The sequence below is a fragment of the Poromitra crassiceps genome (assembly GCF_964638095.1).
Source record: "Poromitra crassiceps genome assembly, contig: HAP1_SCAFFOLD_248, whole genome shotgun sequence".
Classification (NCBI taxonomy): Eukaryota; Metazoa; Chordata; class Actinopteri; order Beryciformes; family Melamphaidae; genus Poromitra; species Poromitra crassiceps.
Window position 1 is genome coordinate 134,658 of NW_028152148.1, and position 13,331 is coordinate 147,988.

Here is a 13,331-nt window from a genome sequence, read left to right on the forward strand (position 1 = left end):
CATTCATCATTAGTAGCCTTGGACATGTAATCTCTGAATATGTGCTTTTATTTTACAAAATCAAAGCACTCAGTGGGGCTGAGGTGTGAAGTCATCACAGTAATAAAAGTGAATCATGTTACTGAGCCGTGTCCACACAGTCACCAGCTAAAACACGTCTCCTTGGACAAGCCAGTCAGATTGAGTTACACTGGACTGTCTGAAATCAACCATCTCAATGTCTCCACAGATCCCTCCATGCCTGAGTCTAAGAGAAACAAGATGGCCATCGGAGCCTCAGGACTGGCTCTGGGTCTCATCTTACCTCTGGCTGGATTCATCTTCTACAGGAGGAAGGCCCAAGGTCAGTCCACTAGACCAGTGGTTCTCAAATGGGGGTCCAGGGACCCCCAGGGGTCCTTGAGGGGGTTCCAGGGGGTCCCCAGACAAAAGGGAGGTCATTTCTTTGCGCTATAATTCCATTCATAAGTAACACAACAATGGCTATTTTGTTCATGGGTTTTATACACTTTCTGCAATAAAACATTTAAAAGCATCAATCTTATTATCATATGGGGGACCGTGGGACAAAATCCTATCAAATGGGGGTCCGTGGTCTAATTTTTGTCAATTTAGGGGTCCTTCATGTGAAAGATTTTGAGAACTGTAACTGCACTAGACCACTTCAGACTACTTCAGACTTCAGACACTTCAGACCAGTTCAGATCACTTGAGACCACATCAGACCAGTTCCGACTCTTCAGACTTTGCAGAACAATAACATAATATTGACTAAATAACAGCAGTCTCTTCTTCTCTTGTTTTAAATCAGGTCGGGTTCTGGTTCCCACTAACTGAGGTAGGAATCATTGATAGTAGGAGTCCTGTTGTTTGTCTCCTGGAAGAAAAAGTCAGTGGGGAACTCAACCTGCTTTATTTTGTTTTCAGTGCTGCCACCTGCTGGAGAGGAAGAGCCGCTGTTTCTGCTTCAAGCCTTCTGTGATACACTGCACATGTGCTGTGACACATATGATCTACAGCACATACATGTTTGGTGATATACATATACTGTTGTCTACTGTGCTAATGTGATATACATGATGTATGGCACATACTTAACCCAAATCATAACCCTAACCTTAACCCAGTGGTTCTCAAATGGGGGTCTGGGGACCCCCAGGTGTCCTTGAGGGGGCTCCAGGGTGTCCCCAGGCAAAAGAGGGGTCATTTATTTTCCCTATAATTCCATTCATAAATAACACAATTACTATTTTGGTCATGGGTTTTATACACTTTCTGTAATAAAACATCTAAAAGCATCAATCTTATTATCATATGGGGGACCATGGGACAAAATCCTATCAAATGGGGGTCCATGGTCTAATCTTTGTCAGTTTAGGGGTCCCTCATGTGAACAAATTTGAGAACCACTGCCTTAACCAACTTGTTTTAGTTGCACCAAATGCAGCAACATTTTCAAATTGGTGGAGGAACATAAAGACCCTGGCAAACAAAATGCACCAAAACCTTCCAACCATTTAATTTAGGGTCTTATTTGACTACTTCTCAAAAAGTAGACGTAGAAGAAATTTGGGGGAAAAGTCCTGACGGAGTTGGCAGTGAAAATGTGTGAGACAATGTGATGTACGGCACATAGTGTATACAGCACACATATCATATGTAGCATGACATACAGCACACATATCATATGTAGCATGACATACAGCACATGTATGTCACATGACGTGTATGTGAGTGTCACTCAAGTCAAATGTATTTGTGACTTGAGGCTTCACCTTCCTGTGTGACATGATTCTTTCCCAGCGGCTAACTTCCTCAAACTGAGTCAGATGAAAGGCTTCAGTCCTTTAACTTCATCTGTGAAATCACATCAACTGCTTCAAGATGTTATCTGCTTTAAGGTTTTCTGAGTGTTAGATTCTCATATATCTACTGGAGTGAGATGTCTTTTCCTACAATAAATCTTTGGGAAGCACTCTATCACTTTGTTATTGTAGCTGAGACTCTCCTTATGTTTGTTTGTGTTGTGTCAGCATCACATGAAAGATCCTTGGGAAAAGTCTCCCATGTCATCATTACATATTTAGTAGTTCTATATTTATCATAGTATCTGTGTAATTGATTATGAAGCTCTGTCCATATTTACACTCCATCATTGATTATAAACCCATAGCACTTATGATTACTGTAATATTCCATAACTGTATATTCACTTCTGTTGACATGAAAAGCTCGAAAACACATTTTAAATGGTCTTCATTAGGATGAATCCTGAAACATGGTGGTTTCTCAGTGTTTTCACCAACACTAACTTAGCAGGTGTAGAGTTTACATGCAGCACCTGAAGGCAGCAGCGTCTCTGGAAAGTGCAGGGCTCTTTATTTTCACTTCCATTATCCAGTCCAGTCAGCATGAAAGTAAAAAGCACGCACATCCAATCAGTGAAAACGGTGCAGAACTGAAGTGTAACTGAACATAACAAATTACAGTCTGCACACTAGAAGTTAGTCCCACCATTTATTTGTAATATAGGTCAATGGTGTTACCACAAAGGTAACGTTTCAGGCAACAAGCCCTTCCTCAGATAAGAAACAACTAGACAGAGACACACCTTACCTCACCTTGTCAAGACTGTTTATATCTGTTAATACTGTGTATATCATTATCTGTTAATATCTGTGAATCTTTTTATATTCTTTATATCTTATTTATTTATATCGTATATTGGTTCTAATTTATCAGGTTACTTGAGCACCAATCACACCAAGACAATTTCCTTGTATGTGAAAACATACCGTGGCAAATAAAGAATTCTGATGCTTCTGATCTGACCTACAAATACCTCAGGGGGGTCACCTGACAAGTCAGGTGATGTTCTCAGAGGGGTTACCTGACAAATGAACCATATAAGAGGTTTTCAAAGTGGGAGATCACATAGAATAGCCTAAATGTGTGTGATTTGGTTAAAGATAGTTCAGAGATACAGTAGTTTTGGGTTTTACCATTTTCCCTAATTTGCCAGAGTCAGAAACAAATAAATGCCTTCAGACCAACCTTTATTTAAATAGTCTGAAGCTATCTTGTCTCAATTGGATCAAATAATTGCTGCGGCCAAATACCAATCTGATCCCACAGGCATCCAGGAATTTAGCAAAACTACAGACATCAACAAGTAAACTGGGGTGGGGGGGGGGCTTTGTCCCCAATTTTTGTCTGTGGGGAGGCCCACACCCTCAGACTTTGAAAAGCCCTGATAAACCACAGTCAGGGGGAAACGGCTGATAATAATAATAAAAAAAGCATGGTAAAGTACAAGGAATACATTAATATATGCACACACTTTCTTCATATAAACACACACATGTTTATACAAACACACTTTCTTCATATAAGCACACACGTGTTTATACAAACACTCTTTCTTCATATAAGCACACACGTGTTTATACAAACACACTTTCTTCATATAAGCACACACATGTTTATACAAACACACTTTCTTCATATAAGCACACACATGTTTATACAAACACACTTTCTTCATATAAGCACACACATGTTTATACAAACACACTTTCTTCATATAAACACACACATGTTTATACAAACACACTTTCTTCATATAAGCACAAACATGTTTATACAAACACACTTTCTTCATATAAGCACACACATGTTTATACAAACACACTTTCTTCATATAAGCACACACATGTTTATACAAACACACTTTCTTCATATAAGCACAAACATGTTTATACAAACACACTTTCTTCATATAAGCACACACATGTTTATACAAACACACTTTCTTCATATAAGCACACACGTGTTTATACAAACACTCTTTCTTCATATAAGCACACACGTGTTTATACAAACACACTTTCTTCATATAAGCACACACATGTTTATACAAACACACTTTCTTCATATAAGCACACACATGTTTATACAAACACACTTTCTTCATATAAACACACACATGTTTATACAAACACACTTTCTTCATATAAGCACACACATGTTTATACAAACACACTTTCTTCATATAAACACACACATGTTTATACAAACACACTTTCTTCATATAAGCACACACATGTTTATACAAACACACTTTCTTCATATAAACACACACATGTTTATACAAACACACTTTCTTCATATAAACACACACATGTTTATACAAACACACTTTCTTCATATAAGCACACACGTGTTTATACAAACACACTTTCTTCATATAAGCACACACATGTTTATACAAACACACTTTCTTCATATAAACACACACATGTTTATACAAACACACGTTCTTCATATAAGCACACACATGTTTATACAAACACACTTTCTTCATATAAACACACACATGTTTATACAAACACACTTTCTTCATATAAACACACACATGTTTATACAAACACACTTTCTTCATATAAGCACACACATGTTTATACAAACACACTTTCTTCATATAAACACACACATGTTTATACAAACACACTTTCTTCATATAAGCACACACATGTTTATACAAACACACTTTCTTCATATAAACACACACATGTTTATACAAACACACTTTCTTCATATAAACACACACATGTTTATACAAACACACTTTCTTCATATAAGCACACACATGTTTATACAAACACACTTTCTTCATATAAGCACACACATGTTTATACAAACACACTTTCTTCATATAAACACACACATGTTTATACAAACACACTTTCTTCATATAAGCACACACATGTTTATACAAACACACTTTCTTCATATAAACACACACATGTTTATACAAACACACTTTCTTCATATAAGCACACACGTGTTTATACAAACACACTTTCTTCATATAAGCACACACATGTTTATACAAACACACTTTCTTCATATAAGCACACACATGTTTATACAAACACACTTTCTTCATATAAACACACACATGTTTATACAAACACACTTTCTTCATATAAACACACACATGTTTATAAAAACACACTTTCTTCATATAAACACACACATGTTTATACAAACACACTTTCTTCATATAAACACACACGTGTTTATACAAACACACTTTCTTCATATAAACACACACATGTTTATACAAACACACTTTCTTCATATAAACACACACATGTTTATAAAAACACACTTTCTTCATATAAACACACACATGTTTATACAAACACACTTTCTTCATATAAACACACACGTGTTTAAACAAAGCTCCCTTGAGAAAATATACAATTAGGCACAAAAACCTACAGTGCCAATAGAGCCTGATGAGAACAACTTGAAGATCACATGACTAGAACATCAGGTATGGACCATCATAATGCAATGCAATAGCAAGAGGAAACATATTTTGGAAGGTAAAATGTATCCTATTATAGGCTACATTTTTCCTATAGCTATAATTTAGAGCCGCCTCTGCTACTCTAAAAAGGTGGCAATATTAAATAACAATAAGTACCACAGCAATAGTTTTGTTTTTGTAACCTAATACAGTATGTACAATTTGAGACATATTTCACTTCCTACACTCCCGTCATACATACAATAATTATAATATTATTAATTCCACGTTACTAATACCGTACCAGGTGTAAATGTAATCAGGTTAATGTGGTCAAGCAATGTCCAATTGCAATAGCCTATGATTATTTACAATCATGTTCAGCGATTCAGCAACTAATAAAATATTATAATAAAACAGTTGTGTCTCCTGATTACCTCATTAAACAAAGCACCTGCAGGTCTGCTCTTTACACTTTCTGAAAGATTCAGCCTGATCGCACGTAAAATGACATAGCTGTGGCCCAACACAATTCTGCTAACACATTGCTAACACATTTCACATTCACTTATTATAGGATTTAAACGTTTTTTTAACGACCCGTTTATGTCAAACCTTCTGTTTTCTTTATGGGTATGAGCATTTTATGTGGCGTTTATTGACTTTGCATGTTTATGTTTTCTGTGTGTAAAATCTTAATAAAATATTGTAAAGAAAGATTTGAATGAATGAGGGGGAGTAAAAACTTTGATAGTTAATAATAATAATAAATGGTATTGGGCCTAGAAAGGAGGGAGGGAAGAAGAAAAAGTAATGAAGTCTGAGGAGGAAGGATGGAGGGAGGGATGAAGAGAGAGAAGGAGGGAAGGTAATGTCATGGTGACCGAAGAGGAATATGAGAAGAGGGGATGAAGAGAGGGAGGATGAAGAGAGAGAAGGAGGGGAGCAGGGATGTGCACAGATAGACACCAGGTGGTGCCCAAGCACCTGCCCTTTTACCCTCTGAAGGATTAATGCCCTTTTTGTAAGACACGTCCGCATCCAACATGACTGTGTTTCAGAGGCTGTAGCAGACTCATTTTTAAAGCTAGAGTGAATATACTGATATCTTCCTAAACTAGAATGCTTAATGCAGCCATTGTGGTATCAATCATGTCATGCTGCTTGTCAGGAAGGAGGAGAGATAACGCTCCAAAGTTAAGCTAGGTTTTGACGAGGGAAAAACTGGCATGGTCGTTTTCAAAGGGGCCCCTTGATCTCTTACCTCAAGATATCTGAATGAGAATATGTTTCTATGGGTCCCCATGAGTCTCCTCTTTACAGACATAACCACTTTATGCTAATCCCATGCAGGTTTTGGTAAAAACATTTTTTTTACATGCAGTAACCTATACATTTGTTATTTTCACCTTCTATATGAATATTTCTGCATACTGGGGTAGCTCCTTCTTGGAATGATATCATTTGGGTATGACTTGAAGGCTGAGACTCTTGTGGAGTATGAGCCCAATTGTATTCATGTCTGATTATGTTAGTCATTTACTTGTAGTGAGACCATTTTTCGAAACTTGACCTCACTGTATAAAATGACATTTCAACTTCAACTTCAACTTCAACTTCAACTTCAACTTCAACTTCAACTTCAACTGTATTATCCTGAAGGAAATGTGGTTTGCAGCAGACATTGGGACACAACAGTAGGCTACAAAAAGACCAACAATAACGAGCATCATCATGACACAAAAAAGTCCAGGAGTGATCGAGCTCAAGTAGAAGATGAGGACAATTGTCTCCACATAGCACCAACAACAGCAGGAAGGGCAACCAGGCCAGATCCCAGCAAATAGTACAACATACAATATAACATCAAGTCATTAAGGTCATTACAGTGCTGTGCACATTCTGCAGAGGCAATATATCAAAGAAAGAATAGAAATACTGTAGTAATAATAAAACATAATAAAAATGCATAGAGATAGAGGATGCAGGGATTGCAGACTAAGCCTAGCCTAGCAAATTGAGCCTGTCAATAGCAACAGGAATAATAATAATAATAATAATAATAATAATAATAATAATAATAATAATAATAATAATAATAATAATAATAATAATAATAATACGCAACGTCCTTGTTTTTGTCATTCTAAAACGGCGGCCAGAGGGGAGGAGGTCAAACTCCTGATAAAGTGGATGGTCAGGACAGTCTAGAATAAGCTTGGCCTTATTCCTTACCAGTGTTGGGCAAGTTACTTTCAAAATGTAATATACTACATATTACTAGTTACTTTCATTTGAAAGTAATACGTTACTTTACAATATTACTTTCTGTGTAGAGTAACTCGTTACTTTACTTATTACACTACTTTTGCATTACTTTTACCAAAACAACAGCAGCAGCAGAATGACATTGCCGCCCTGGAACCATCCCAAAAAAACATTTCAACCGCCTTGAAGTCAGTGTAAACAATCCAAAATTCTGAATGTTATTTTTTTCCTTTGTTATTGTCATCTGTAGTGGTTATTTGCATAAAAACACACAGTTTGATTAGGAAATGATTGTATCTTTTTTAAATATGTGCTTTGATATAATAAAATGTAACTCAATTTGTAACTTGTTAACTTGTTACTTGACAAAGTAACTGGTATAATATTAATGAAATCCTATAAGTAATAAGTTATATTACCGAGTTACTGCTAAAAGTAATATATTACATGTAATATGTTACTTTTGTAATGAGTTACCCCCCAACACTGTTCCTTACTCACTTAAAGTAAATGTCCTGAAGCTGCTTGCTGCACCCTGATCACCTTACTAGCCACTTTGACCAGCTTTGCCAGCCTGTTTTTACTGGACAGGGTGAGGTAACCAAACCAGGCCGCACAGCAATAATTAAGAACAGACTCAATGAAGCATTGATCAAACAAGGTCATTAAAACATTGCACACCTTAAATGAGTTCAGTTTTCTTAAAAAGAACAAAAGTGACCTCACATTTTCACTCCACACATCAATCTGGCTCCAGCGATTTCCAGAAATTACAATGTAACCGGACCAATCAGAGACTGCGTTGCAGTTGACCTAAGCGGCCAATTAGCTCCATTGGAACTCTTTCGGCTAGCGCCTAGAAAGAGTTCCGTCTCCCTACATAGACTTGCATGCGACTTTTGCTCCCTGTAACATATTGTGTGAATATGCGTAGCGTCAGAGTGCGTATGACGTCATGACGTATAAGAATGTATATACATCCGGGTTGGTGAATAAACGTCAGTTGTTGTTGTCTAAGCGGTGTCCGAGTCACGTCAATATATAACATGGTGTCAGAATAAACTGGAAAAGAAAAGAAAGAACACTGAAAGATGTCTCAGTTGCAGCCACCGTCGAGTTTGAGCCTGCAGGGTAATCTCGCCGAGAACTGGAAAATATGGATCCAGAAGTTTGAGCTGTTTTGCATCGCAAGCGGCGTGGCCGAGAAAACGGAGAAAGTGCAGTGTGCTACATTTCTGCACGTGGCGGGGGAAGAAGCAATAAAGGTTTGCAACACGGTTTGTCTTCCAAGACGGAGAGAAGGATAAAATTGCAGTGTAGAAGAAAAAGTTTCAAGACTACTGCGAACCAAGAAAAAACCTGCCGTACATCCGTCATATGTTCTTCACGAGGGCTCAAGGACCAACAGAGACCATAGATGCCTACGTGACAGACTTGAAAAACAAGGCCAAGGACTGTGAGTTCAGACAACTGCATGAATCGTTAATACGTGACAGGATTGTATGAGGCATAAGGGATGATCAAGTGAGAGGCAGCTATTGAGAGAGGCGGATCTTACATTAGAAAAGGCAATTGATGTCTGCCGTGCCAGTGAGATCACGTCAAGTCAGGTTAAAGTGCTAAATGAAGAAATTGAAGTGCACAAAATAAAAACAGTAAAGACTGCCTATGCCAAGAGAGACAGAGGCGACAGGAGCAGAACAAAGCCACCTCCACAAGATGATCAAAAGGAAGTTAACTGCAGCAGATGTGGTTACAAGCACCAATACTGGGTATGGTGGTGCAGTGGTAAGCGCTGTCGCCTCACAGCTCGAAGGTCCTGGGTTCGATTCCCACCTGGGACGCTGTGGGCGCTGGAGTTGTGACCCCCCCATATCTTCAGTGCCTACTGCCTAGGTGGGCTATCTCGTCGAAAGGGCCTTTCTGTGTGGAGTTTGCATGTTCTCCCCGTACCCCCCAGGGGGTTCCTCCGTACATTACCCCCAACTAAAAACATGCAGCGTGGGTCAAATGCAGAGGACATATTTCACCGGCCACCGTCAGCATGAGTGTGTGTAGTGGCCGCATGCATGTGTTGTAGTGTGTTCGTGTGACAATAAAGACGGGCTGCCGTCTGAAATCGTGAAATCGTGTCAATACAGAAAATGCCCAGCCTTTGGTCAGACATGCAAGTTATGTCAGAAAAGACATAATTTTGCAAAGATGTGCAAATCACAAGTCCAAGCAAGCAAAATGCATGCTGTGGAACAGTGTGAGGGCAACAGTGACATGTTCATTGGCACACTTGAAGTGGAACAGGAGGTGTGCATCAAAAATATTGAAAATGCAGAGATGGAGGATGAAGATGAATGGACTCAAGATCTGATAATAAACAGGAGGAATGTGACATTGAAGCTTGACACTGGTGCTATGAGCAATGTGATGTCAGCAGAAACATTCAACTCACTGGACATCAGAGGAAAACTAAAATAATCCACCTGCAAGCTTGTTGCATATTTCGGCCACAAGTCGGCGCCATTGGGCAGAACATCACTCACCTGTGTGCACAAAGGACAAAAACGCAAAATAGAGTTTGAGATAGTGCAGCAACATGTTCCAGCAATACTGGGCAAAGCAACATGCACAAAGCTAGGCTTGGTGAAGAGGATATATGCTGTGGAAAAACAAAATGACATTCTGACAGGATTTGAAGACTTGTTTTCTGGATTAGCAGGAAAACACCATATCCAGATGAATCCAGATATTACAGCAGTAGTACATTCTCCGAGGAAAGTTCCTGTAGCGATCAGGGAGCAAGTAGTGGAGGAGCTACATAGAATGGAACATGGGAGTAATAACAAGACAAATAGAACCCACTGACTGGGTGAATACCATGGCAGCATATAGCATATAGCATATATATATATATATATATATATATATATATATATATATATATATATATATATATATATATATATATATATATATACGTGCTGGGCCGCGCGTCTCACTCTCCGTAGCGCCCTGCGGTCCATGGTGGTACAGTTCCCGTAGTGGTGAAGGTGGTGAAGCAGCCAGTCAGCAGGCTTTCAATGGTGCCTCTGTAGAAGTCCGTAAGGATTTCTGGCCTTAGCCCAAATTTCTTCAGGCGCCTGAGTCCGTGTATTCGCTGTTGGGCCTTTTTGACAACAGTGGCGGTGTGGCCGGCCCAAGTCAGGTCCTGGTGGATGTTGACTCCCAGGTACTTGAAGCTGTCCACCCTTTCCACCACTGTGCCGTTGATGGTGATTGGGGGGTGTGTGCCCCCCCCCCCCCCTCCTGTAGTCTACAATGATCTCCTTGGTCTTGGAGACGTTCAGAGAGAGGTGGTTGTCCTGGCACCATTGTTCCAGGGCCCCCACCTCCTCTCTGTAGGCCACCCCTCTCCTCAGGGAGAGGGGTGGGGGAGGAGGGGAGGCGCTCTGGCAGAGGGGTCAAACCTAGCGTAGAACGCGTTGAGTTCGTCCGGTAGGGTGGGTGACGTGCTGAGGTTCTGTCGTTTCACCTCAGTAGAGCCGGTGGGGAGGGCGGGGATGGGGATGTCTGCTGCGCAGCCCAAAACGCGCACACAGGTCTCCATACACTGCATCCACAACACGAGATCTCTGCACAACACTTTTCAACCACTACTCCATAATGCACATGTCTTACTGTGAAGTTCCTGATGCATTTCGACGCATTCAGGTGCTGTAACTACAGATTTGGTACCCTGTACTTACAGGGTACATTCACTTCTTGTACCCCATACTTACCCTGTAAGTACAGATCTTGCGTGTGAGGGCTGTATTATAAAGCGTTACCAAAGAGTCCACTGTAACTCTTGTTGTGATTTGGTGCTATATAAATATAAAATTGATTGATTGATACATACACAAAAATACATCTACACAAAATACAGTTATGTCTACAGGGGTAGTAGGTGTGAGAAGAACATTGTTGTTTCTCTTTTAGCCATGATTTAATACCTTGAAACATTCACAATTATGGACAAAATCATATATAGCAATACAAATATGCTCAGATTTTGGTACAAGAGACAGAATCTTGTCAAATGGGTTTCTGTGGTTGTTCTAATGTGTACTAAACTAGGGGTCCTTGATATGAAATAGGTTGAGAATCACTGATCTAAACCATAATAAACCACCAGGGGGCGTCTGAGCTCCTCACTCTGCTGCTGTTGAATCCAACATGTTGCCTCTAGCAACAGATAAACAACCACCAGCTTGTTTCTGATTGGCTGCTGACTGGACTGGACATGGAAGTGAAAGTAGAGTCAGGACTTTCCAAGACGCTGCTGCCTTCAGGTGCTGCTCGTAAACTCTACTCCTGCTAAATGTATCACACATAGTAGGCCTACACTGTGAGTTTAGCTGGTGTTAGAGTGAGAGGTGAGTTCAGTTGACATGTTAAAATGAATGTGTTTATCAACATGTTAGAACACACCACCAGCTGCTGCCTGCAGGGAAATAAACTAGAAGAGAAGAAGGGATAAGATCTGATTAACTTGTTTCTATGATCGACTCATATTCAGGACTTGGTTGACTGCTCCTAGTCACTCTGTGTGGCGGTGAAGGTCGTAAAGTCCTGTTTACATGAAGGCAGCATGAGAGAAGCAGAAGAAAAACCTGGAACAGAAACTCTGAGGTTCAGAGTCTGAACCTGAACACACCACAGTGTCTATTGTGTTTACTGTTACACTTGTACTAAGTAAGTTTATTCATACATACAGCAGTTTTCACAGAGCAAAGAGACAAAGGGCTTCACAAGAGTCAAATAGTTCAACTAAGAGAAGAAGAGAGTTCAAAACAATAAAACATGAAAATAAAAGACAAACACAGAGTTATGACACAAGAGGCTTTAGGCTAAGAGTCCACACAGTGTTCACAGTTTAGAAGCTCCATCATCTCAACACATTCTCATTATTCACAACATAGCGTGTCCTCTCTATGTTGACTATTTCTCACCGTGGCTTCACTTCTGAACACACAGGGGAGCCTTTTCCATCAAGACCGTAGCCAAAAACTTCTGTTACAGTTTGATTTATTTAGGCATGAAACAACTTGGTTAAGGTTAGAGAAATGGTTGGCTTCGGCTTAAATAACAAAAAGTTAAATGTGACTTATGGTTGAAATGACTTTGAATCGAACCCCGGCCTCTGATGTCAAAGACCACAACACCCTTACTGGCCAACGGTTTGTGTCATTGTCACACTCCTGTGGTGTTGATTTCACACGTAGGATCTATAGGAGTCTGTTGATCTCTCTGCATGTTGAAAAGTGACGGGGTGAGATGATGTCCTCATGGACCTGGTCAACAGGCTGTGTGGTGTCCATGTTTTCATCTGCATTTTCACATGAACCCAGGGGACTGGAAATAACATGAAGGAGCAAATTATGTTTTATTATTAACAGCATAGAAATTGGATGTAAATTGCGTGGACCCATCTTCACCTGAGCTCATCATGGCCGACTACAAGTCCCAACACACACACACACACACACACACACACACACACACACACACACACACACACACACACGCACACACGCATACACGCATGCACATGCACACGCGCACGCGCACGCGCACGCGCACACGCACACGCACACGCACACGCACACGCACACGCACACGCACACGCACACACACACACACACACACACACACACACACACACACACACACACACACACACACACTCATGTGGCTGAGCCTGACTAAAGTT

General features: G+C 39.9%; 1 protein-coding gene across 2 annotated transcripts in view; it reads left to right on the top strand.

Moving 5' to 3' along the window:
- LOC310770854 (H-2 class II histocompatibility antigen, E-S beta chain-like) overlaps nucleotides 1-13,331 on the top strand; it is a 44,688-nt gene that overhangs the window by 4,312 nt on the left and 27,045 nt on the right. The window contains exons 5-7 of one of the 2 annotated variants that reach the window (XR_014552362.1): nucleotides 230-343; nucleotides 812-838; nucleotides 928-1,730. Coding sequence is in view for 1 of the 2 variants with exons in the window: in XM_083663557.1 (XP_083519683.1) it covers nucleotides 230-343; nucleotides 812-837 (140 nt within the window). In the remaining variant the exon portion in view is untranslated. Of the gene's footprint in view, nucleotides 1-229; nucleotides 344-811; nucleotides 839-927; nucleotides 1,991-13,331 lie in introns of those variants that run through there. The other variant, XM_083663557.1, reaches the window with a different exon arrangement.